Source organism: Balaenoptera ricei, chromosome 17 (genome assembly GCF_028023285.1).
Source record: "Balaenoptera ricei isolate mBalRic1 chromosome 17, mBalRic1.hap2, whole genome shotgun sequence".
NCBI lineage: Eukaryota > Metazoa > Chordata > Mammalia > Artiodactyla > Balaenopteridae > Balaenoptera > Balaenoptera ricei.
The window spans coordinates 53,970,971-53,998,547 of record NC_082655.1 but is presented as its reverse complement, the minus strand read 5'-3'; the positions used below and the strand labels follow the sequence as shown (position 1 = coordinate 53,998,547).

At 39.3% G+C, this 27,577-nt stretch overlaps 1 protein-coding gene across 1 annotated transcript; it reads left to right on the top strand.

Annotated features, from left to right (window-relative positions):
* The first annotated feature begins 12,316 nt into the window (after window positions 1–12,316).
* CA2 (carbonic anhydrase 2) lies at window positions 12,317–27,355 on the top strand. The gene is made up of 7 exons (XM_059901884.1): window positions 12,317–12,444; window positions 13,553–13,750; window positions 20,425–20,543; window positions 20,972–21,064; window positions 22,068–22,130; window positions 25,028–25,183; window positions 26,544–27,355. Exons 1-7 carry the CDS (start codon window positions 12,411–12,413, stop codon window positions 26,661–26,663), a joined length of 783 nt encoding a protein of 260 aa, XP_059757867.1. The 5' UTR covers window positions 12,317–12,410; the 3' UTR covers window positions 26,664–27,355.
* The last annotated feature ends 222 nt before the right edge of the window (window positions 27,356–27,577 follow it).

Genomic DNA, 27,577 nt, shown 5'->3' with positions numbered 1-27,577 from the left:
GAGTCTTACATATTTCTGATAATTTTTTTTTTTTAAACACATGGTCAATCTTTTTCTTAAAAAAAATTAATTAATTAATTTTTGGCTGCATTTGGTCTTCGTTGCTGCACGCAGGCTTTCCCTAGTTGCAGAGAGCAGGGGTTACTCTTCGTTGCGGTGCACGGGCTTCACATTGTGGTGGCTTCTCTTGTTGCGGAGCGCAGGCTCTAGGTGCGTGGGCTTCAGTAGTTGTGGCTTGCGGGCTCTAGAGCACAGGCTCAGTAGTTGTGGCACACAGGCTTAGTTGCTCCACCGCATGTGCGATCTTCCCGCACCAGGGCTCGAACCCGTGTCCCCTGCATTGGCAGGCGGATTCTTAACCACTGTGCCACCAGAGAAGCCCCTTTCCAAGAATTTTCCAAAAGTGAGGCCTGTGTGTTAGTAGTTGGTACACTAAAACTGAGACAAATGAGAAATGAACATTCTACAATCCTGTTCAGTCTTCTGGAGGCCTGGGTACAAGGTACACAGCACTCCCCCAACACGTGGCCTCAGGCAAGTTAACTTCTCTGTGCCTCACTCTCCTCATCTGTGAACAAGAGTGATAAAAGTACCTGCTCAGAGGGTTAGGTATTAAATGAGTTAATATATGTAAACCTCTTAGAGTAGTTGTTCCAGACATAATAAAACTCTCAACAGCAGTTAACTATTATCTTTTGTAAGTTAATTTTACTTCAACCAAGAAAAATTCCATTGGCTTATTCAATACTTAAAGTCATGTTTCTTTCTTGATGTTTCTATGAGTAAGGTCATGAATCCATGTCTTATCAATTTAGACAAGACTAAGGAGTTAGTTACCATAATGGGCTCCCCTAATGAATTCCCTCTGTGCTTGGCATTGGGGAAATGGTTTCTAAAAATAATGGCGATAACTCTTGTCTGATACTTTTCAGCAGCAAAAACAAGTTGTGGCTCCATTAGAAACCAGCACAAAGCTAGAATGGGTGATTTGGGGAGGATCAGAAAATTTTCTGGAGGAAGTTTCTATTCCAGAGCTCTGCACCTGACCTTCTGAGGAAATGTATGATTAGCAAAACATCCAAAAACTAAACCAAAATAGAGAGGTGAGAGAACTATGGTGTTCACTCTGTTTTGCTGACTTTGGAATGTTGGCAGGATAGAGTAGCTCAGAGTGCTGTGTGAAGTGGAAAATCTATCCTCACCGTAAGTACAGGAAGTCTCTTGCCATGAAATTAATTTGGGACTTGTCTAGGCATGTCATAAAATCAGAATCATAAATGAGATGCACAAGTCATCCTGGAGGATGAGTTTATCCATTTTGGGGCAACTCAGCTCCAATTGTACAAAAGGAAATAAAACAGTCGAGGCTTAAAATCCAGGATCCAGGGAATGACTAGAGAACTAATTAATTACTTCAGATTTGAAGGCATTTAATGGCAACCACTTGACAACTTGAGGAGGTGGATAATCACAGATAATCAGCAGGAGTAAGAGTGAGTGTAATGGTGGGGTCACAGGGGACCAAGTGCACCACAGAAGCATAAAACCCAGTGATTTAAAAACTAATTTTAGCCAGGTGAGAATCGACTCTGTGAAGTAAATGAGGAATAAGATTCTCCCTTGTATTTAAATTATTCCCAGGTAGAGGAGCCTGGAAGCTCAGGAAAAATATTTTGGCCATTAAATGTACATATTCTGTTTCAGCATGCCCGTACATTTCTATCATACTCACTCAGCTCATTTGAAATTTGGGTGGTTACAAACACATTTGTTCAAGGGAAGTCATTCCCCCAAGGACAATTGAGTCCCGTGAAAGTATATGACAAATGGAAGTGTCTGAAAATACAGTGCAACTTGGGTTCAAAGAATTCACACTTCTCCCTCCTGTGTGTGTGATTGGTTTAATGCAACACAGGACCCCAGAGAAGGGGCCTGACATGGGTAGGGAAATTGTACAAGCCAAGCAGAGAAGATGGAAGGGTGGGGCCCAGCCCAGGGAAGAACTGAGAACTAAGCAAGAAAAGGTGCATTTCGACAGTCAGCAATATGGAAACTTTCGTCCAGTGAAGACCTAGGGCTCAGGTTCTTGTACCAGGAATTAATTAATTTTAAGAGTAACAAGATTACTTATCAATTCTATCTGTAATGTAATTCAGTGTATGCATGTGTGTATGTAAGTGTGATGAGTAGTGGGGGCAGGGAGATTTAGGAGGGTAAGGACTCTCTTTGTCTTGTTATACTACAGAGGCCCCAGTACCTAACACAATTATCTGGAACATAGTCAGTGCTGGAAAAGTACCTGTTGAATGAAGGGAGGAATGGACGGATGGATGGACAGATGGAAGAGGCAGTGAGAGTCCTAAAATAATGAATGCCAGTCTAAGTTCCTGAGCTGGTGGGAGCTATGTCCTCATCCTAGGAAGGTCAGTGACTGATATCTGGAAGGGCTCTTGGAGAAAAGCAGGGGTTTCCATTGCTGCCACCCAGGCTTGTCTGTACAGAGAGTGTAGGTGCCAGAAGAGAAACAGTTTTACATATATCCAAACCTTATCATTTGCAAATTTAACTGAGTATAGAAGAGACATATTTTAAGAGATATAAAAGGAGATTCTCTACCAGAGTATTTATCTCTTAGCACCCATGCTTCTAATATGCAAACTGAAGGTAGTTGGCAATGAGCCTGTGACATTGGGCTCTGGTGATACTAACTGGCACGATTCATGCTAGTGCTTGAAATTTTATAAATTTGCCTTTATTTTCTCATTTGTCATTTTAGTTCTTCATTTCATTCACCTTTGTGCTCATAGCAATTCCACATACATAATCAAGATAACTCTTTAACTCAAATGCTTGTGTTATGGCCAGAAATGAGCAAAGTATGATACTTTTGAAAATTCAGTAAAGAGTTTCAACTGACAGGTTCCACCCCACCCCAAGCAAATGACAGTCAATTCAGGTAAATGTCCTGCCCTCCACAAACAACACAGACATATACACCACATATATCCTCACACACTTGTAATTACTACCTGGAGCTTTACAATATAGTGGATGATTCTTTGAGAAAAACATTTACTCAGGCAGTGAATTTACCAGAAATCAAACTCAAGTTCTGTTTTGGCAGGTGGGGAGGCGGGGTAGGAAATGCTAGTTGGCAGCTCAATTCATAACTAAAAGTGTAAATCTCTGGTTACCTCTATAATTTTTTTTTTTAATTTAAAGAAGTATTTTAATGATATTTCGTCAGAGGTCTAATTTCTTTCTTTTAGTTTGTTTTCTCTAACAAAGGGCTTGTTGTCAAGATTGTGAGGCGCACTAAGCCTCTTGTTCTTAGCAGCTTGATATGGAACATAGATTAGGCCCTAGTAGGGGTGGGGAGTTTCAGAGGAATTATGAAATAACCACAAGGAGCAAAGAAGAAAGTTTGCAGCTTGCTAAGATTGTAGTGGTTTTAGCTGGGCAGAAGCATTCAATATTTGATATATAATTTTAAAAGTATTTGCAAGTGACTAAAAAAACCCTTTTCTTTAAAGGATTTCATGTTTTTCAAAAGCAATTATGAGTCGAGTATAAAAGAAATAAAAGTAGGCCAAGGATCTACCTGGAAGCATCAAGGAAGAGAAAAAAAAAAATGAAAAGAAAGAGTCCACCTTCAAACATTACTCAAGAGAAATTGTACTAAATGTGGCTGTGACTGCTGAGGAGAAGGCCTTATCGGGCATGGCCATGGTGCCCAGCACACTGGCATGAAATACATGGTAAATAGTGATATCAGTGTCATTGGAAAGAAGGAAAAGATAGCAGAACCAAGGGCACAGGCGACCTGCAAAACCTGGCCCTGGGTCACCTGGGCCTCTAGGCCAATAGTGGACTCCAGACTCTTTTTGGATGATGTAGCCACTAGGGCTCAGTTTTAGAACATGAACCTCCAATATAGAATTTTTAAAAATAAATTATATACTCACAGTATTATACTGCTATATATGTTATAAAATATAAATAAAGTGGAAATTTTTAGGGAGTGAAAAAATAGCTATTAAGAGAAACATTCTCATGGTTTTTTTTCCTGCCATGGAGTGGTCCTTCATGTGCACCCCAAGGTGTGTGCATTGCATGTGGAGGCAGCTGGTTTGGCGCTGTCCACTAACAAGACCAGCTTAGACAGTCTCCTGCCAGCCAATCAACTTCACTCTGTTCTATGATTCCTCACCTCACTGGGCCACTGTTGCATTCACTGTCTCACCCAGTGGGGATTAGCTGAGTGTAGAAGTAGAAAGGATAACTCTATCATACGTGTTAGAAAAATAGTGCAAATAGGCCCTGTTGTGAATTGTGAGAAGTCTAGCACACAGTTTTGACTGACCAGTTTTGACCTTGGGTTGGGTGGTTTTTTGAATTGGTTATAAACTCTTTTCGCTCAGTCAAAGATGACCAAAGAAAAAAAACAAGAAAAAGAAGAAACAAAAAGGCATCCCATCATATAAAAGATAACTCAAGGGATATTTACTATACTATTCCTTCTGTCCCTTAAAATATGGAAATTTATTGGGCTTCCCTGGTGGCACAGTGGTTGAGAATCTGCCAATGCAGGGGACACGGGTTCGAGCCCTGGTCTGGGAGGAACCCACGTGCCGTGGAGCAACTAGGCCCGTGAGCCACAATTACTGAGCCTGTGCGTCTGGAGCCTGTGCTCCGCAACAGGAGAGGCCGCGATAGTGAGAGGCCCATGCACCGCGATGAGGAGTGGCTCCCACTTGCCACAACTGGAGAAAGCCCTCGCACAGAAACGAAGACCCAACACAGCCATAAATAAATAAATTAATTTAAAAAAAAAAGTTCACTGCTCTGCAGCCTTTTAAAATATGGAAATTTATTAATTCAAGTGTGTATTCTATACAAGGCACTATGCTCTAGAGGAAGAGAAAGAGAAGGAAGAAGAGGAAGAAGAAGAGGAGGAGGAGGAGGAAGAAGAAGAAGAAGGAGAAGAAGGAGAAGGAGGAGAAGGAGGAGAAGGAGGAGAAGAGGGAGAAGAAGAAGAAGAAGCAGAAGAAGAAAGAAGAAGAGGAAGAAGGGGAAGAAGAAAAAGAAGGGAAGGAGGAGGAGGAGGAAGGTGGAGAGGGAGGGGAGAGGGAGGGGAGGGGGAGGAGGAGGGGGAGGAAGGGAAAGAGAGACAGAGGCACTCAGATATATGGAGAAAATTTGTGTGGAATAACTTTGAAAATGTCGTGGCTTGTAAAACAAAGAAAATTTTTGTGAAGTGGTAAAACAAATGCACATAAGTAATATGAAGCAAAGAAGTATAACGGAAATGCTATGGAGTTGCAACATCAGGAGCAATATTTTTAGGTTATGGACTACTTCTCTTTTATCCCCAAATCCTCATTTAGCCATCCAAAACTTTCAAGATATCTTTTTTTTTTTTTTTCAAGATATCTTTTCTTGCATAAAATAAACTTACTTTCTGTTTAGGATTAACCTGGATAAGTACAAAATGAGCAAACTACAGAATTATAAAATGTAACCATCTCTGTTTCCTATGGCCTATCCATATATATTTTAAGATTATAAGAGTGCTGGTTTCCCATTTGTATACTCTTAAGACAGTTTCCAGAAAACCAAATTTATCTGGATCTAAACCTTCCATGGGCTATTATGGCATGAGTAACGCTCTAGAAGCATAAAGTAATTTACTTTACTCCTGTTCTTAAAATGATGGCTAAAGGCTAAGGTTCTCACTGGGGGAAAAGATATAACTACATGGAGACACTTGAGGGCACCCTAACCAACAACCTAAAACAACAACAACAAAAGTCATTAAAAGTATATATTCAAATGTAAAATTTGGGGTGGGAAAGTATGTTTTGCCTCTAGTTTATGACACCAGTGAATCCTGACTCGTGCCCTTGATAAGGGGGAAAAAACTCCTTGTCATGCCTATAATTCCCCTTGCATGGAAAAGTTAAATTGTTCTGGTTACTAAAAGGAAGTCAAAAATTCCCCATTCAAGGTGGTGATTTATAAGCAAATGAGAAGTTTAATCATGTGATAAAGTTACTACTAACATAACCAACTCTCATGATTTGGTAAAAAAGCCATTATTGAAGATATGCTGAAGCAAAGTGAATAAACAATCATTGTAAGGTGCAGACGTGAGATTTTATGCTTTTCTATCCAATCCAACCAACAAAAATGAGTGAGAGCATATTATGGGCAAAGCACTCTCCTAGGGCTCATGTGTTGCTGGATACATACATAACTTTCACAAAAGCATTACCATACAGATACTCTTAAGGCAGAGTTTCATGATCATGGTACTATTAACATTTTGGACTGAGTAATTCTTTGTTACAGGGGGCTGTTCTGTGCATTATAGGGTGTTTAGCAGCATTCCTGGATGCCAGTAGCACACTACCCCCCAACAGTTGTGACAAGCAAAATGTCTCCAGACACTGTCAGTTTTGCCCCCAGGTGAGAACCAATGCTCTAAGAAGAGGTGGACTTTTATTAAATTGAATACTTCATGGTGCCACGTGTGGTAGCTGCCATGGAACATAAAATATTTTAAATGTATAATTCGCATTTTTAGTGTAATTGTCTCACTTAATATTTTCATTCCAGTTCTAGTTGATTGAAACAATGTTTGAATTCACCAACTACTCTTAAAAACTAAATAGATTTAATTACTACGGAAATGTTGAAATGTTACTAGTTTCCATGAAAGAAAAAGACACATTTAGGAACTAACTTTTTAAACATCTGAAAAGCAGTTTACTAAGGGAAGTTGAACTCATCTGTTTATTAGATGTATACTCGGTGCCAGCTCCTGCCACTTTAGTGATTGGTAGGAAACCCGAAAAGTGACAAGTATGTCTATATAACTTTGTTTTACAGAATAGTAATGCATGCATAATCTGAATGCACTGTTACTATATCACCTTGAGGCCACACAGCAGATGGCTAAGTACTCAAACTCTAGAGTGGGACAACCTGGGGCAAACTGACCTACATCTATGCCTCAGGGCTGTGTAAAACCTTCAGAGTCATGCTTGCAGCATAATCAGATTTCCAAAAATGTTATTTTTTTATAAGAGTAGGAACTCCAAACATATTCCTTAAGTAAACGTGAGTTTTTTCATCCAAGTTAGAGAAACAGAAAAGCCAGTTAATGATTTTACAATGGGAAGTACTATAATAATAATTATACCATTTATTCAATAAAGAAAATGTTCCAGAACCATATCTGCTATCTTCCAGATGTTAGTTCTCATCATAATGCTTCAGATCTAGAATTTCCCCCTAATTAGCAAATAAAGTAAGTAAAGTTCAGAAGGATCGTGTAGCTCACTCAAGGTGATGGTAACACAGCACGTGAGTGTTAGAGCCAGAATCTGGACTCAGGTCCATCTTCTCAGAAAGTTCATTCCCACTGCACAGTTCTATGCCTCTCTGCTACACTAACAAAAATCCTAACGGAGCAGCTAACAACATCAGGCATCATGCTAGCTTACGTGACTAAATCACACGAATTTGCCCATCTAACACTCCCAACAACCTTAGGTACTCTTATTACATTTGGATGTAGAAACTGAGGCTTGCGGAGGTGAAATAAATCATCCAAGGCTGAGTAGAGGGTAAGTCGTAGAAGCTGAATCCAAGCTCAGGAACCCTGGGCTCTTGGCTACTATGTGATACTGCCTCCCATCCTACCGTAGAAGAATGTCAAGAGACTCAGAGGCTAAGAAGGAAGCCAGAACCAGGATTAAAATGGCTTGATGGGTCAGGAAAAGGAGTTTGAATCTTTTTGTGAAAAGTCATCGTCAGGTGGTCAAAGGCAAGGGAGTGAGGGAACAGCAAGTGCATTCTGGGAACCTCTACCAATTTCCTCATCCATAAAATAAATAATCAGACTAGATAATCTCTAAACTCCTTTTAGTTCTGAAGCACACTATATTATTGCAGTTTGTATCATTTCCTTCCTTCCAGCCTCCTGGTGGCTTCCCTGCACAATTAGTATAAAATCCTTCCCGGGGAGCAGGGTCTGAAAGGCTCTGCGGGTAGCCACCCCTGCCTGCCTCTGACTTCACCTCCTTGTCTTCTTTTCCTCAATCACAATGCTCCCATCACAAGTTTTTCTGTTCTAGAAATGTCCTTGATCAGGGCCCTTACATTTACTTTTTCCTCTGCTTGAAATGTCCTTCCCCAGATCTTTCCTTAATGGTTCCAGAAATGCCACTGCCTTCAATAGGTCTACCATAACCACTGCACCTACAATAACATCCACCCCGTTATTCATTACCTCACTGGAAATTCACTTTTCTTGTTGCTTATTCATTTATTGTATTCTACCCCCATCCATCCCCATGTAAGCTCCACGAAGGCAGGGACTCTGTGGATCTGGTGCATGGCTGCAGCTCGTGTGCTGCAGCCTGGCACGTAACAGTACTTGACAGATTTATTGAATGAATGAATGGATAGATGACCACAGTTTTTACAGCCCACATAGTACCTAAAAAATAGTAAACACATAACAGGAGTTCAAAAAACATATATTAGTAGTAATGATAACTAGGATTTATCAAGTTCTAAATATTGGCACTATGCTAAATCTTTTATACAAATTATGTACATTAGTCCTTGCCTACTCCAGCAGGTGGGTAATTTTATTATCCTAGTTTTTCAAATGAGGAAATTGAATCTTTGCAAGACCAAGCAATTTGCCCAAGGTCAGAGTGCTAGTAAATTAGCCCAGATTCAAAACCAAGTCTAATTACAGCACAATGCTATTTGTTAACTGACTGGCTTCTGTACAGAGCAACTGCTATTGCCTCCATTTGGATTAGTGACTTCATAATTTCAAAGAGCATTACTTGGGTAGTTACTAGTTGTGTCCTGGGGCTCATGCCAGATAAAAGTGATACATACCTAGGATTCGGAGGTGAATAATGTGATACAGTTCCCAACCTCAGGTGGCTCAGTTTAATAAGAAAAACAAATATGCAAGTGTGCTAGAATGGACTTCTCCATAACCCAAACACTCCTCCCTCCCCCCACAAAAAGCTGCATGCTGAGGAAAGCTCATTCTTCTTGTTTCCCTGAACCTTGCCCAGGTATTTAATTTTGCATTCATTACATTATATTCTAACGGTTTAGCACTGTCTCGGGTGAACTGAATAGCCACCATTTACTGAGTGCCTTGATGTAGCAGGTGATTTATATATAGTCTCTAATTGAATCCTTACAATAACCCTGAGGTGGGTGTCATTATTCCTACTTCACAAATGAGCAGCCAGCAGCTTCTTGGGGTGGTGGATTACAACTTGATGATCGTAATAGTGTCTGATTAGAATGTGGTATCGAAAATACTTGGATGGATGAATATGTGTGCAAAGACCTACAGGAGCCCCAAGAAGGGATTGGCTCTTAGCCTCCATAGATATTTACTTGAAAACTATGATTGTAACAAACATGAGACTAGTTAACTTTTTATTAACTTATTAGTTTTGTAGTTAAATGTTTAATAAACTATGTATATTTCACTTTGTAAAATATATTAACAATATCTTTACTTTGAGGGGGGGAAAGCAAATACTTTTCCATTTTATTTTATATTTTTAGCAAGATTAATATGTTAGAAGCCTTTTTATTATGATAATTAGAGCATGGACTTCAAGATTTTTATATTATATTTCCCTGATGTATAGCCTGCCATTTCTTCCTCCTGGGGCAGGAAAAAAGTGCCTTTCTTCAGGTACTGTACAGTTTCTTTATTTAGAATTATTCTTAAATGAACAAGTCTTTCCCTCTAGTAGAAACATGGGGACAGGATAATTAATATTTTTTATATTTAAAAATCTAATCTTAGAGTAGTCTTTTGAACATAACTGAATCATGACTGCCTGCTAAGAATGCCCTCAGTAAAATAAAGTTACATTCTGGATGTATCTACATGAAGGCACAAAGCCATCTCCATCATTGAAAAAAAATGGACAGAAAAAAGTATTAAGACAATCACTGTAATAAAAAAAAGTTAATAAAAAAATGTAGATCTCTGCTGAATATCCAAAGATGAGATATATTTTCTGCCCTGCAGTGAGCGTGTGACATTCTCCCCAAGCGCAGCTCTGTGGGGAGGGCGTGCTCCACTGAAAATGAGTTCATTTTCCAGAAGTGAGAGAGAAGGGGGAAACTCACTTGAATAATAAGAATCTATTTTCTGAACTGCAGTTTGGTGGTGTTTGAAGTTTTAGAGATATTTATTAATCAAAATATACTCTTATTACTTCCATGTTAGTAAAGCCACAATCCAGCTCCACAGAAAATAAGAAATACACAATGATTCCAGCAGATCTGAAAGCCTAGCTACCTTCACAGAATCTTTAGAACCCACTTTACATTCATAGACTTAGTATTCAACTCTTAGCACTTACCAACTTTACATCCCCAGGGCCTAGTGAAGAGTCTCGTAGAAACTGCAAGGCTCTCTCCTTTTGAATTAAGTAAATATTTCAAAATTATGCAAAGAATCAAAATTATTTTACTGGGCTCCACAAGACACTATGCAGCTACAGAGGCATAAATAAAAGGTTCTTTGTAACTACGAACTACATTTTCTGATGTTACTAGAAATCAAAAATAGCTCACTGCCTAAGAATTCACGGTGACATCAACCAGAAGACCCCAGCACAAAGAGATATACACTTTTCTGGAGTCTTAGGACAAAAGCAAGTAAATCTAAATGTGAATCATATTTGTTTGTGTGGAATTGACTGAAATAAATAGTAAATAATGATTTTGAGATCAACATTGCAAAAATTTACACTAATATTATAATTTATCCTTTTATTTATTATAAGAGTAATATGATGTTAAGGCTGATAGAATTGTGTAAAACTGTGTCCTGCTGCCCCAATTTTAACTCCAATACTATGCTCTCAAAGATCACAGAGATCCACAGGACAGAAAATCCTTCTCCACTTTTTGTGGCAAAGTCCCTTGAGGGAAATGAATTCTGTCCCCACCTCAAAACAGTCCTGACTTACCCATTAGGTACAGGAAAAACAGTGACTCGGGCAACACTTTTAGATATCCATGAAAATATTTTCTTTTAAAATCAGAAGAAAAAATTGAACATTTAGATCAAAGAAAATGTTTAAATATATAATATTAAGGTATTAATCTTTATATCAATACAGCCATAAATACCTGTATGTGTGTGTGAGCTTGTGCGTGTGTGTGTATGTTTATGAAGAAGGGACCCATAAAGGCAAAATGCCTAGGGCCCAGGAAAGCTATAATGTTGCCTTGTCCCAAAAATATCCTGTCTTAAATTTCTTTGAATTGGTTTTTAGGTATGCCAGATGCCAAGTTTCCTTTGTTAGCCAAGGAAATTCTCATCTTTTTGCAAGCAATTCTTTCTTTTACCCAATTCCTGTTAGAAAAGTGATTCTTTAGAAGTTTTGATTGCTTTAAATCAATATGTACTCAACTAGGAATTCTCTCCCGCAAAATTAATTTTTTAAAGAGAAAAAAGAAGGTAGGAGGAGATGAGCACTTTATATGAGACCTTGACAGCTCTCAAGGAAATGCATTCTCCCTTGCTCGCCTCAGTTTGGACTTAACGCAAAAGAGACGCTCTCCTCTTTCTTGATTTATTCCACGGCCTTCCAGCAGGGGGAGCGTGGTTCTCAGCCCTAAGCGGCTCGCTCCCCAGCGCCTCAAGGGACCGTATCCCTATTTGCCACAAGGTCATAGCTCCTAACCGAGCTTGCCGGCCCAGGGCCGGGGATACCGGTCAGCAACCCTCCGGGCTGGAGACCTCGGCGCGGGTGGGGCCGATGGGGCGGGGCGGGAGGGCTCCGAGGCCAAGGATGCGATCACAAAGGGGACAGGGGATGAGAGGCACCGGGCCCGGGTCCCGAGCTGTCAGCGCTGCCGCCAGCCTCAGCGCCCCGGAGGGGGATGGGGTGCACGTAGACGCTCCGCAGCCCAGTCCAACCCAGGAGCCCAGGAGCAGCTGCCCCCGCCGCCTCCACGCGCGCGCGCGGAGGGCTCGGAGCCTCGTGGCTGCCCAGGGACCCGGGGCCCGCGCCGCGGGCCGAGGGAGCCGGGCGTTGGGAGAGGAGCTCCTGAGCCTGGCCGAGCGCCCGCCGGGAGGGCGTTCTCCCCGCCCTCGGAGCCTCGCCAGCCCGGCCCGCCCCGAGCGCGGGGAGATCACCTCCGCCTGTCACCTCCTCCCCGCGTCGCCCAGGTCCACCCGGGGCCCCCCTCCCCCGGGCCGCCCCCAAGCACGAAGTTGGCGGGAGCCTTATAAAAGCCGGCGACGGCGCGTCCCGCGGACACACGTTGCAGGCGCCCGAGCAGCCGCCGCTTAGATCCGCGCCAACTCCTCTGCCCGGACCTACGGCGCGACCATGTCCCATCACTGGGGATACGGCAAGCACAACGGTGAGTGCGGGCGGCGGGCGGGGCGGCGCGGCGCCCGGGGCCCCGGTACCCGCAGCGCCCGCACCAACTGTTAACCGCTGCCGTCCGGAGCACCCGAGGCTCAGGTGCGCCTCCGGCACCCGCCCCGCCCGCCGCTCCCAGGCGCGGGATGCCCCCAGCGCAGAGCCCGAGACCACTGTCGAGGAATCCCTGCGTCCCGCTGCGGCGCGCAGGACCCGGGGAAAGGGGTGCGCAGCCGCAGCCGCGGGACCCACGGACAGCCCCTCCAGGGTCACGAGCCGGAGACCATCCTATCCCGACCCAGGAATAAACTAGGAAGGGTTGTAAGGAAACAGTTGTTGATCGCAGAGAAATTAGGGAACCCCCTTCACCCCCACCCCCAACTTCATCCTCAGCACCACCTGTGGCTAAGACTCTCAGCACGAACTGTTCCGGGGCATTTTCTTGGGCTGGTCTGAATCCTTTGCGCTGATTTCTGAGTTTTCCCTTCATCTCTCGACTTCTTATGTTAGGAGGTCACCAGGAACCCAGCTTTATCAGGGCCACAGATCTGGGTTCTACCGGGCCAGCAAACGCAAGGGAAAGATGTGTCTGGCGCATCTTTGAACATCTCTAGGGGTTTGGGGATCCCCAGGTTATGGGAATCCTGACCATTAAAGGAGGGGTGCCCGGGCCTGAGCAGTTGACTCTGTCCTTACATCTAGTCCGAGGACTAGAGGAAGGAATTCCGATCTGCTGGAGTGTCTTAAGTGAGCTTGCGTATCCCAAATCCTAATCACAAACCCAGTGTCAGTTGCTCAATTTCAGTAAAAGGAGCATAAAAATGGCTAATATTTATATGGCGCTCACTACTTGTTCTAAAAGCTTTACCTGTATTGATTCTAATTCTCACACCAACCTCTATAAGCTAGATGTTATTATTACCCCCTAATACAAATGAGAAAACTAAGGCACAGATCAAATGTTTTCCCAAAGGTTATTCAGCTGTTCGGTGGTGCCGCCAGAATTGGAGCTGAGCAGTTTGGCTCCAGAGTCATTGCCCTTTTCTAGGGGTCTGCATGTGCCCTTCCCCACATTGGGGGGTTCACACATCTGTTCTCAAACCCAGGACCCGAGCAATGGCATAAGGACTTCCCCATCGCCAAGGGAGAGCGCCAGTCCCCTGTTGACATCCACACCCAGGCAGCCGTTCATGACCCTACCCTGAAGCCTCTGTCTCTTCGCTATGAGCAAGCGACTTCCCGGAGAATTATCAACAACGGTCACTCTTTCAACGTGGAGTTTGATGACTCCCAGGACAAAGCAGGTCAGTGTTTAAAAAATAACTTGTGCATTTCAGCCAGTAGCTGTTTCCCAGCTTAACAGGAGCAGCAGCAGGACCCCTGTAATACTACACTCTGATAATCTTAATTAGGTTGCGGTCTCTGAGGAGTAGGCTGATTACTTTGAAGTGGCAGCGGCTGTCTCTCCCTGTAAAATTCCTGGTTTCTATGTAGGGCATTGAATAACTGTGACATGCCTGCAAAAAGTCACAAAACGCAAGGTCCCCTGGCAACAGAGATCAGCAAAGATGAGATTTGCAAAAATTGAACTTTTAAGACACTTTCTAAAATATTTGTTTTCCAGAATTGAAGCCTATCCAGTAAAAAGCACATCCTAGGGTGATCTTCAAGGTAGCAGTGAGAAGAGTGATGAAAACCTAGTACTTTAAAATCCTGAAATTCTTGGAAACATTGTATTTACAAATAGTTTCTCAGCATTGGGCTAGTGTGATAAAGGTGGCCGTGTATCTTGGTATCCACCCAGAAGTTCATTCCACAAAGGAAAATGTTTTGGAGTTGGTTGGACATACCTGGTCCATTACTGACAAAACCAATTACCATAATTTATTTGTAGTAAAGCTCTTTACAGAATGCCCTTTGAATTGTTCTTTTTTTCTTGCTTAGAAATAGGAGAACAATACCTTTGATTTTGTTGCCAGTGTCCTATTTTTCTGAGTGCTTTCCTCTGAAGGGCACTGAGTGAATGGAGCTACAAACACATTATGTGTGGTGGTGTGGGAGTCTGGGGGGGGGGGGAGCACTGGGGCAAAATGAGGGAAGATAGAGACAACATTCAATAATGCTGTCAGAATGTTGGAGTAATGACCTATAGTACTCACATGGTATATAAATGTAATTATAGTCATTATAATAGAGTTGACTATTCTCTTTCAGTATCTATCCAATGTATTCAGTACAGTTTTGAAAAAATTCTTCCTTCCTCCCCTCTTGGGAGTGATAGTAACTTACCCTAAGTTTTTGTTTTCTTAACTGTAAAATTGGAGTAGCAGTAGTATCTATTACAGAGGAAGGATTGAATGGGACAGACATATAAAGCCTAGTGCCTGGTAGCTAACAATTCCTCAGTAAATGACCACTGCTCTTGTCGGGTCTGCACACAATTTGACTGCCTTTATTAGGCAATTGCTGTAGCTATTGCACCTCTGATAAGTTTTTTGAATTAAGTTTTTAATTAGCTTTAAAATTACTTCCCATCACTTGATGGTATTTTAAAATCTCACTTTTATATTGTCCCAAACATGCCATTTATTATATTAAACTATGTACTGATTTTATATATGACATTATTACATAATAATATGTTTTACCATGAATATGTCAAGTTCTGATGGATTTCTACATAAGCAGGAACTAATGAGAGCTAGCCACCTTTGTCTAACTACTTCTGGTGAATAACACATACATTACTAAAGCAACTGGCCATGTTTAGATTGTGAAACAGATGAAAATCAAGTGGTTCAGATAGAGGCTCAAACCCATGTCTTTAGAGACAGAGGTATTATTCACCTAGTTTTTATGCAAAAAAAAAAAAAAAAAAAAGTCTTACGAACACCACTTATATGTAAGACAAGCTAGGCATCTTGAGGGCAGGATGGAGTCCTGGTCCCTCTCCTGCATCCCCGGAGGCCATGATGGGGATACCTCAAGTAGAAAGACATAGAAATAATAGATGCTGACAGTCACTTTGATAAGTGCAACAAGGAAGTATTCCAAGGAAATATGGAAAGCAGGTTTGGAGTTGGCCTGAGCAAGTCAGAAAAGACTTTTCAGGGTGAATAAAGTTTGTGGTTGAAGGATGAGGCTTGAAGGATTTCAGTGTCTTGGAGGAGACTCCAGGCAAAAAGAAGTAGGAAACGTGGGGGACCTGAGAGAGCCAGGCAAGAGGTACAGTAAAAACAAGAGGAGTGAATGTTAGAAAGACTTGTTCTCCTTTACATATGAAAGACTCCTTTGTAATTTTGCCCATACCTCTTCAACATTTGCAGTTGTTTTGATTAAACAAGGAAGCATTTTTTTTTCTAGAATACAGAATATATTAAATGTTGATGTTAAGGGAAAACACATCTACAGGATAGAAAAAAGAAAACAAAGTGAAACAAAACCAATCATCCCATGCAGAGAAACACCCTTTAGACATTTTTTTTAAGATCCTAGACTCTCAAGTTAGAACAAATGGTAGAGATACTCTAGTCAAACCCACTTAAAATAAACATGAAGAAACAGAACGCTCAAGAGTTTAAGTTCCTTGCTAATCATCTCCTTCCTAGTTTGTTGGAATGAGACTAAATGGCAACCACTTAAAAATAGAAATTGAATAAGAATATTTGAAGGACCATCATAGTTAATATTTAGTGTGTTCGTACTTGTACCATGTTTTTAAAAACTGATAAATTTTCTGTTCACTTAAGTCGAAAAATATTTTTTCATTTTGGTCACTCAGTTTTTTAAAATGGACAGTTTATCATCTCTTTTTGTTAGGAATTATTTTCATGGTGTTAACATTTTTAGATATCCTTTATTTTCTGTATTTAAATGCTTCAGTTCATTTACTTCCCCCCTCCACCCCCAGTGAGATTTCAGTCTTTTAGAACTTCTCATAGACTCAGATTTTCAGATGTATCCTAAATGTTATCTTATACCCAAACTTAAATACTTGGGTATAAGGAACTGAACTGGTAGAATCTATTGCTATGTTTAAGCTTGAGAGAAATCTTTTTAAATGTGGAGTTAATAGGCTTTAACTACAAGCTTGGGTTAAAGCTCTCATCAATCTTCTAAATTCCTTTAAAAATAAACCACCTTAAATTAATGAAAAATTGTTAATCCTGTTAGGTTTTTTTTTTAATTATTAAAAAATAAATCTTCCTGCTTGAGATCTTTTATTACATGCTTCATCTGGGATAAAAGAATAGTAGTCAAATTATTAACTCCTGCTAACTTATTAACTTTTATTAATGAATTTAAAACTCTCCTGCTTTATAGCAAAGTTGGAGGCAAATATTGAAAAACCAATGCTTGAATTATTGGGCCAACCCATATACAACTCTCATATCATTTCTGCTTTTAGAAATTGGAATATTTTTATCTGTTTTTATTATTTCAAGAAAGAGAAGGAAGGAAGCTGAGTTTACCTGTGTTCATTTCAAGCATATCATTGTTTGTATGATACAATGGATCGTCATACAAGAGTCCTGCTTGATTTTCAGGGACTTGCTTTTGAAGCTTTAACATTTTCCTTTTACAAACAATTATAAGTTAAAAGGAAACAAAACAACAAAAAATGGAAGGGCTTGTCCTGCATACTGCTAATGGTGTGAGCAGAACCCTAAGCTTCTATAAAACTGACAAAAGCATTCTAGACACCGTATTTAATTATGTTCATGTCAAAGAGTTACTTTTTTTTTACTCTCGAACAATTGCCATAAACCTGAAACTGAAAATTTCTGTTCTCTTGAATCTTAATTGTGCTTACACTAGTGAAAGTGACAGCTAAATATTTCACTACATAAAAAGAAATGGAATGTGGGTGTCTATTTCTCAGATTTGTCTACACTGACATTTTTTTTAACCTTAATAGGTAGCCCTAGGATTATTGACCACTGCCGAAAAACCAAAACCGATTTAATAAATTTCAAATTATTCATAGAGAAAATTATTCACCTGCTAGAAGTGTGTTTTTAGTAGACTTATTCATTTACTTCATTAATAGGAAATCCCTTAAATTTTAGTTTTAAACTAAGGATTATTGGGAATAGTTTATTTATATTTTGGATTTAAGAGAGATTATTGACATTCACCAAGGTCTTTAGTTTGTTATTTGGATGCATCTTATATTAAGTAATAATAAAGTGATCAAGAAGGAAAACAATTTTTAATGTTAAATTTTGTCTTTAATTTGCATAATTATCTAATTTATTTCAATATTACTGGAATGAATCTCTTTTCACGAGTAATGTATAATTTACGTAAGTAATATGTATAGGAAGACAGATTATAATATTACATTTAGTGCTTATTTTGTGTTTTATATATAGTATGTATAACTGATGGAAGATCAAAAAGTTAAAATCTTCTGGGGCTCTTGGTTTTGAGATTTGGATTTAAATTAAGTTTGGAGGGGTCTTGAAAAAGACATTGAGTCTTTGAGTAGAAAACCCCATTTATGTATCTCTATCATCACTTGTGGAAAACATTTCTGTGTACAAGTGGTGATTGACTCTTCAGAGCCCCACTAAGATTTTACAGAGGAAAAAAAAAACAATTTTTAAAAGAATATCAGCAATTTCTGATATTCTTTAAAATTATTTTTGCATTAGAAAAACAGGTTTTATTTTAAACTGGGGTAGTTTAGAAAATGGCTTGGAGCAATCAAATTAAGTAAAAAAATAAGTAGATCCAGAATATTGCGTAAGCTCCATCTTTAACCTTGTCTTTCCTATTTCTCAAATAAAAAGATGTATGCTACCTTTATTAGAGTTGATGGCAATTTATTATTATAACAATGTTTTGAGGGATTTCATTGACTAAACTCCATGCTAAGAATTTGCTGAGGAATGACCAATTAGTTGAAGAAGACCAGAAATGCTTTTTGTAGCAATTAAACTTTAATAATTTAATACCTTTCCTAATTACAGTGGGCTTCTAATCTACATAGCAACATGGTTTTATTTTAACAGGAGTTCAAACAGGTATCTGGGAATAATAGATTAGCCCTGAAAGTGTTTAATCTTTGAACCTAGAGTGTTTCTTTTTTTTTTTTTTTTTAGTATTAGAAAGCCTTATTTAATAAAAGCTCATATACTCTTGCCTAATTCTAAATCTTTTCTGAAATAAGATCAGTTATCGTAGATGCTTACTACGGTTTTATTTAACTAATTTTGCCACTTGGTAGAATTAATGATATTACAAATGGTTTTTATGATCAGCCAGTTAGTTAGTAGTTTTAAAAAGTTATTATAAAGGAATTAATTTTGGTATCAATTTACCTTATAAACATGTATTTTGTTTTAAGGGTATATATAATTATGAAAAATGGGAATTCCTTCATTTTGGAAAAAGTCTATTTTGGGGATATAAGGATAATTCTTTCCTTATCAGATTTAGAAAAACACTTTTACAATAAAAGTTGTTCTTAAGTTTCAAGAGATGTGATATTATCAGAATACATCCAAATTCATGTTTCTTAAGAGATCTGTAATGTAATACCATTTATAATTTGTTCTCTCTTTCTTTATTTTTTATTCTTTTCTTCTCCTGGCCTATTGTAAGGCAGACCTGGCAGCCAGAGTTTGTATCAGGAGCCATAGAAAGGCCTGACTGCCTAAATATCTTCCAGCCAGCATTATCTTTTCTTTGAATAGATGAATGGGTATTGCTACCATCTAAGCATATTTAGGTGAAGTTGAGCGAACAAACTTTTTTGTACAGACTTTGTCCCTTGGTTTTACAAAGCCAAAATTAGTTTGGGCTCATTACTCTGTGGAATTATAAACCAAAGCTAATAAAATACACTTATAGCAAAAGGTGTTCTAATCCCAGTTCTAGAGATATAAAATTGAAGTAGTAGAACTAAACTAATTTTTAAAACTTTTAAGTATATCAGTTAAGTCCCATTAATACATATAAATTAGGTAAAAGGCTTATTGGAGGGAATGGGAGAAAGAGTGATTTCTTACTACTTTAATCCTCTCTTAAGACACAGCTCATTAATTATCTACAGATAGACTATAGTCTAAGGATGTGATTTCTAATATGGATTTAAGTATAACAAAGTTACATTAATACCAGAACAGTAGAATCATGGGATGGGATGATTATTAAAGTTAGAATTTCAAGAAAGCATTATGCACTGCATCTCACAGATGATCAGTCAATTCTTAGTGAAGTAGTAAATAATTGGAGGTATCCATTCTACAGATGAGCAAATTAAAATCAGAAAGTCAAATAGAACATTTTAAGGGTATAAAGCTAATTAGTAGCAGCGACAATCTGCTGTGTGAGGAAAATTGTAAGCCTGTGTAAGGAAAAAGCCTGTGTAAGGAAAATTGATTTTATGTTGTTAAGCTCAAGGGGATGCTTATTGTTTCACAAATTCTGGTAAGAACTGGTATCAGAGGTTAGCAAAGCTGGCTGAAGGTCAGTCACTGGGCCATGGCAGAGGAGAGATTCCTCAGCTTGCAGGTGTGCAGCAGACCAGCACTGGCGAGCAGCTGTGGGCACTTCCTCACTGATTCACAGAGGAATTCATAGTTCCCCTGAAAATTTCCTCTCTCTGAACCTCAACCTGAACCTATGAGGAGGTCCAAAAAAAATCTGGAAGAGAAGTGCCACTGTGCTCAGAAAACAGATGGGAAAAGCATCCATCCTTCAGTCAACACAAGTGAGGGAAAAAAAAATAAACAGTTGAAATGATCCTCTTTAGCTCTGTAGACTAAACCTGAGTCTAGATTTAATTTTCACAGAGTGAAAATGTTGGTTCAGGCATAAATTTAGTACTATAAAATGGGATTAAAGATTGTAATATTCAGTAGTGTGTGTTTCACGTGCATATGTATGAGTGTGTGTGTATGTAAATGTGTGTGTGTGTGTGTATATATATATATATATATATATATATATATATATATTTTAATTTTAGTGCTGGAAGGAGGACCCCTCACTGGCACCTACAGATTGATTCAGTTTCACTTTCACTGGGGTTCATCTGATGAGCAAGGTTCTGAGCATACTGTGGATAAAAAGAAATATGCTGCAGAGGTAAGATACACTTTTTTTCTTTCAAAAGCTTAATTTTGTAAACTCAAACCACCTCTTTTACAAAGGACCTTCACATTTGCTTTTTATAACTTTTATTTGTGATATTACGATTAATGCTGCAAAACTTTCTCTAAGACCTCCATTTGCACAAAATTAATGAATTCAAATTGGAGGATCCTGTTTTAATGGAAATCTAGAAATAAACTTTCTGTCTTTCCTCAAAAGTATGCAACTCTTTGTCTTAGAGTTGTTGAAGGAATCACTTGACATTATGCCAATTAGAATTAAAATACAAGTTTAGATTTAAAATTATCCACATTTTCACTTTCTTTAGTAACCTCTAACTGTGAAGAAAAGATCTCTAGAATGCTGTGTAGGCTTTTATCATGCAAATCATTTGTTGTTTGTGGTTTTGTCTCCTACTTTAGCTCCACTTGGTTCATTGGAACACCAAGTACGGGGAGTTTGGAAAAGCAGCGCAACAACCTGACGGACTGGCTGTTTTGGGTATTTTTCTGAAGGTTAGTTGATGGCCCAATTCTTTTTATCCCCTGTTTTCAAAAAAGATTAACCAGACAGAACATTCATAACAAATACGACATTCTACAAAGAGCCTAGGAAATGCCTTTGGCTCTGAAGTATTTTCAGGCTTATTTTCCCATGTATCTGCTAGTAGCAGTAGAGATGGAGGACAAAAAGACAATTGCAGAGGTATTTCATAGGTACCATTTGGATGTAAATGTGAAGGGTATATACATATGAAATAAGAAAGAGGCATATTTTGGATGAACACTAGTATTTTTTTTTCCATTTAACCTTAAGCTAGATAGTACTATTTTATGATAGTGCTAAATTAAGACCAAGTTTTGGAGAAGTGAAGGACAGTGATACCATATTGGAGAATTCAGGCAACAAGAGTAGGTCATACAGGTTGAGCTGCCCTCTGGATAGTTGTAAACCCAGTGGAGAAGGGTCTGGGCTGCAGATTCATGGTTCCTGGAAATCCTGTGTCAAGGTGGAAGCTACAAGTGTATATGAAATCATCCAAGGAAAGCATGAAGAGGGAGGATAAAACTGCTCAGCAAGCAACCCTAAGAAACTGCAAACTGTAAGGAAAGATGCTGATTAAATGACTGAAAAGGAATACAGGAGTCAAGGGAGATTTGGGAGGCTGGAGAGCAGAAGGAAAGCCAAAAGAGGGGAGAATTTTTAAAAGGAGGGAAGGCAATAGCGTAAAATCCTGCATTATGCTTAAAGTAAGCACGTAAACAGTGCTCTTTGCTTTGGCAGTTGGAGATCACTGGTGACATTTGAGAAGGTAATTTTAGGGGAACTACAGGGGCAGAAGCAGAAGGAGGTTGTCAGTGAAAGTAGGGAAATCAAACTAAGACTGATGGGTGGCATGTAGCAAATGGTGGGTTTTGGTTAGCTATTTGGAGAAATTTTACCATAGAGCTGCCCTAATCAAAAGCTGGTGTAGTGCTAACTGGAATACACTATCTTGTCGCTTGTCTCTTTCTATAGATTGGTGATGCTAAACCAGGCCTCCAGAAAGTCGTTGATGTGCTGGATTCCATTAAAGCAAAGGTATAGTTGAATTTTTTGCCACCTGAATAAGGTACCTTTTTTCCATACCCCACTCATTTTTGAAAATTCTTTTTTTTTTAAATTAATTAATTAATTAATTTATGGCTGTGTTGGGTCTTCGTTTCTGTGTGAAGGCTTTCTCTAGTTGCGGCAAGCGGGGGCCACTCTTCATCGCGGTGCACGGGCCTCTCACTATCGCGGCCTCTCTTGTTGCGGAGCACAGGCTCCAGACGCGCAGGCTCAGTAATTGTGGCTCACGGGCCTAGTTGCTCCGCGGCATGTGGGATCTTCCCAGACCAGGGCTTGAACCCGTGTCCCCTGCATTGGCAGGCAGATTCTCAACCACTGCGCCACCAGGGAAGCCCCTGAAAATTCTTTTGCTCAGATTGAGTAGTCTCGGTTTGACGTGTGGTGCTTAGATGAGCAGTTAATAAAGGTAAAATGTTGCTTATGCGTTTATTTAACTTACCTTTATCCCAAAGTTGATCCTAATGCTTGTATAATTTTAAGACTTGTATTTATTTAATCTTGCTTCCCATCATTTGAACATCCATATTCATGCATCAGAGAAAATCATGATTGCAAGGAGGCTGAAAGATCATCTGGTCAAATTATTCACTCATTCATACAGCAGGTATTTGCTGAGTACTTACTACATGCTGGTCACTTTGTTAATCTAGGAAATACAGTGGTGAACATGACAAGTAAAGTCATGCTTTGTGGAGATTTATATTCTATGACCTCTTTGAATTCATGTTTAAATTCGCTCCACAACACAGTTGTGCTGAGGTCATGGCGCATCTGCTTATAAATACTACCATCAGCAGTAGCAACCTGGCTTTATAAAACTCATCCTCAAATTGAAGCAGCATCTATCTTCTGAAATGCTCACCTGTTACCCTGAGCTTGACTCTCTTGATTCATATAGAATAAACCTGATCCTACAACACTAATTCAAAAAGATATATGCACCCCCTCATTCACTGGAGCATTATTTACAGTTGCCAAGACAGAAACAGCCTAAGCATCCAGTAACAAATAAATGTATAAAGAAAATGTGGTATATAGATAGATAGAGATAATGGATTCAGCCATAAAAAAGAATGAAATCATGCCATTTGTGACAACATGGATGGACCTTGAGGGCATTAGGCTAAGTGAGATAAGTCAAAGAAAGAAAGACAAATACCATATGAACTCATATGTGGAATCTAAATAAATAAGCAAAACAAAACAAACAAACAAACAAACAAACAAAAAAACCAGCTCAAAAATACAGAGAATAGATTGGTGGTTGCCAGAGGTGGGGATGAGGCCAAAATGGGTGAAAGGGGTCAAAAGGTACAAATTTTCGGTTATAAAATAAGTCGTGGGGATGACTTATAAATAAGTCAAAATAAGTACTATATTGTCTATAGTTAATAATACTGTATTGCCTACTTGAAAGTTGCTAGGAGTAGATTTAAAAGTTCTTATCACAAGAAAAGAAAATTCTGTAACTATATATGTTGACAGGTGTTGACTTATTGTGGGTGATCATTTCACAACATATTCAAATATTGAATCTTTACATTGTATTCCTGAAACTAATATAACATGTCAATTATACCGCAAAAAAAAAAAAAGAAACAAAGCAGAACCTAATCTTCCTTCCACTTGACCTTATTCTCTATCAGCCTTTTACCTACCCCCAGGCTAATTATCTTTAGTCCTCTTTAACTAGTCTTACATGACAGTTGTCTCTTTGCAGCAAACTTGTCACTCTTCCAGTAACTCTTTCCTGTTGCTTCTGTTGCTCTAAAAGCATGGTGTCCTGAACTGAATACAGTTCTTCAGTTCTGACCGAGCCATCAAATAGGACAGCAAGACAATTACCTCCTCATCAAGGATACTATATATTTTCTGTTACAGCAACCTAAAATTGCATCATTTCAGTGGCAGTAATTTCACTTTAAATACTGGCTATGATCAGTTAATGACTTAAAGAAAAATACAAGGGATTATTTTAGAACAAGGGTCCCCAACCCCCAGGCCACAGAAAAGTACCGGTCCGTGGCCTGTTAGGAACTGGGCCGCACAGCAGGAGATGAGGGGCGGGCGAGTGAGTGAAGCTTCATCTGTATTTGCAGTTGCTCCCCATCGCTCACATTACTGCCTGAGCTCCACCTCCTGTCCGATCAGTGGCAGCATTAGATTCTCATAGGAGCACGAACCCTACTGTGAACTGCACATGCAAGGGATCTAGGTTTCGCGCTCCTTATGAGAATCTAATGCCTGATGATCTGAGGTGGAGCTGAGGTGCTGATGCTAGCGCTGGGAAGTGGCTGCAAATACAGATTATCATTAGCAGAGAGGTTTGACTGCACAGAGACCATAATAAATCAATTGCCTGCAGACTCATATCAAAACCCTACCAGTGAGTGGCAAGTGAAAACAAGCTCAGGGCTCCCACTGATTCTGCATTATGGTGAGTTGTATAATTATTTCATTATATATTACAATGTAATAAAGAAATAAAGTGCACAGTAAATGTAATGTGCTTGAATCGCCCCCAAACCATTCCACCCCTCCCCTGGAAAAATTATCTGTGGAAAAATTGTCTTCCATGAAACCGGCCAAAAAGTTTGGGTACCTCTGTTTTAGAGGACAAGATGAGAAAATGGATAGGTGAAATTAATAGTCAGGTTCTCTTGCTCATATCTGCCAATCTAAATTTCCATGTCAAATGTCTTCTGTTAATTTGTTTTATTCTGTTTTCTGGTGAACATGGAACTTCTCTTTAAAAAATTTGAAAGTTTTCTGGGTACCAGAGGGGAATACTTCTGTTTCCTATTCTCCTGCCTCCACCCTACTCTGATCCTGTGACATTTTTAACCCGTGTATTTGCCTTGTTCCAGGGTAAGAGTGCCGACTTCACTAACTTTGATCCTCGTGGCCTCCTTCCTGAAAGCTTGGACTACTGGACCTACCCCGGCTCACTGACCACCCCTCCTCTCCTGGAAAGCGTGACCTGGCTCGTGCTCAAAGAACCCATCTCTGTTAGCAGTGAGCAGGTCTGTTTGCTAAAGTCAGGTGGAGCATTTATTCCAGGCAGAAGGACTTAGCCTTTGGAGACAGACAGACCTGGGCTTTAATCCTCCTCCTGCTGCTTCTAGCTGTGCAACTAATGCCAACAACAGTGCTTAGCAGATATAATCAGCACTCAATAAGTATTTATTGTTGTTAACTATAACCTTAGGCAGTTTTTTCTTTTTTACTCTAAAGTTGGGTAAAATTGAAGATTACATGAGAAAGGTGTCTGTCACCTAATAAATGCTTTTTTGTAAGCTATGAAGAAACTGAGGCTGGGAACAAAGATGTTACATTCAAGGGTGCATAGGTACGGGTGATAATTCCCAGCCTACTGCTCACTCACCTAAGAGCTCACTGCAGTTTATTTATGTCAGAATACATTTCTGGATCCTGACAAAGGTGAGAGTCATCCCTTAGAGAAAATGTGTCTCTTAAAAGTCACTCCAGGTTGCTTTAGCAGCTTAGACCAGACACACATTTCCTATACAGTGTAGTTTGTGCTGTTCGAGTGATCAGTGCACTGCAGTGACAATGGTTGTGCGTGTTACGGTAGTTGACTCACATGAAGTTGACTTCCTGGGGGGTGATCGAGGGAATATTAGTGGACCAAAGAGATCAGGTTCAAGGCTATTGATTCATGGGCAGCTACATTACTTCCCAAACCACCCTTCTTCATTTAGATCAAGTCATGCTTAAGGAAAGGGAAGTGTCACTTTGCAAAAACAACCTCAGAGAAGAAGGAAACTGGTTGAGGGCTGCCTATGTCACATCACTGTGCCGGGAACTGATGCAAATTTAAAAGGGAATCAAAATTAACCAATGATAAGGATTTGAAATCCCAGCTTGGGCAGATTCATTCCTGTGTTTCTATAAATTTAAGAAGAGATGTCAGCCCATCATTCGGCCCCGGAATTTGCAGATCCTGGATCACTTCATCTAGTTGTACAGATGCTGTCGTTTATCTTCCCTGGGGTAGAAAACAAAACCTTAATTGGGATCTAGAATTGTTAGTATTACTTTACATCTCAGAATTATTTTATAGGCTTTTGATATTTGATTATAGAATTAAAAGAGAAAAAAAACAAGCTCACCTAAAATTTCCTTTCAAATGACAGCAAGCTTTTGTGTGTATTTTATAGAAATTGATTTGTTGTATAAAAGCATATATATGTGATCTATATGTGATTATATATCTATTGGGAATCAAATTAAATTTTGAACATTGCAACATGGAACTGTGGATATTGGGGAATGTATTTCAAGATTTAACACAAACACATAATTGAATACTACTGTGAAACTTTTATTTTTAATTTTTTCATCTTCGATTTTGTCTTTTAGTTATCGAAATTCTGTACCCTTAACTTCAACGCAGAGGGCGAACCTGAACACCTGATGGTGAACAACTGGCGCCCGACTCAGCCACTGAAAAACAGACAAATCAAAGCTTCCTTCAAATAAGATGGTCCCAGAGCCAGTGTCCAATGAAGAGTCTTTGGGTTTCCCTTTAGCTAAGCGCAAGTCTACCTTGGTGAATTGGACCCTGGCTGCTTTGCATCTATCTGGTTTTCTAGACCCTTCGTCTCTCACCTGACATTCTTACTACTAAAATGTGAAAACCTAGACCAATTGTCAGTCTTGACAGAATTGCTGTGACTGGTGCTTTGCTTATGGTAATAGCCTTTTTGTAACAGAGAATAATATAAGGAGTAGGAGAAAAGTACCTTGATTTTGTTCATAGCACGTGGGCTAATGAGCACTCACAATTGTTCACTAAAATGCTATTTTTAAAACATAAGAAAGTAGGATGATTGAATGCAAAGCCATATAATGAGATAAACTGAGCTGTGTAATATAAATCAGGTAAAATAGTCATGATCCTATGTAATGTAAATCAGATAAAATAAATGTTTGTGGTTCCAATATGGTAAATTAAAGAAAAATTTTAAATTCTTATATATTTGTAACAATGTTATCTTAAATATGAATTATGTTGTAATTTAGTGACTTTTGAAATATAGGGATGTAAATGAAGTATTATCTGTAAAGATTGTTATAGTTGTGATACAGAGTATATTTCCATTCAAATAATATATCATAACTTAATAAATATTGTATTTTAGATATATTCTCTAATAAAATCTGGAATTCTATTTTGGGTTATTTTATTTTATGCTGGGCAGTGGGTAATAGTGGAGGAGCAAATGTGTACTTTTATAATTCATATTAATTTACTGTTAATAATAAGCCATCATAATTGACTTTCTCATAATTGATGGAGTCTCCATAAAAGGAAAACCCCTGAAAGTCATTTATTATTTGCCAAGCACTGTTTTAAGTGCTTTGTGAGCACTCACTCATGGGATCTCCATGAG

Coding starts and splice junctions, on each gene's coding strand:
- CA2 (XM_059901884.1), top strand. CDS start 12,411: ATGTCCCATCACTGGGGATACGGCAAGCACAACG. Junction 12,445..13,552: donor GGGATACGGCAAGCACAACG/GTGAGTGCGGGC, acceptor TCTCAAACCCAG/GACCCGAGCAATGGCATAAG. Junction 22,131..25,027: donor TGGATTCCATTAAAGCAAAG/GTATAGTTGAAT, acceptor GCCTTGTTCCAG/GGTAAGAGTGCCGACTTCAC.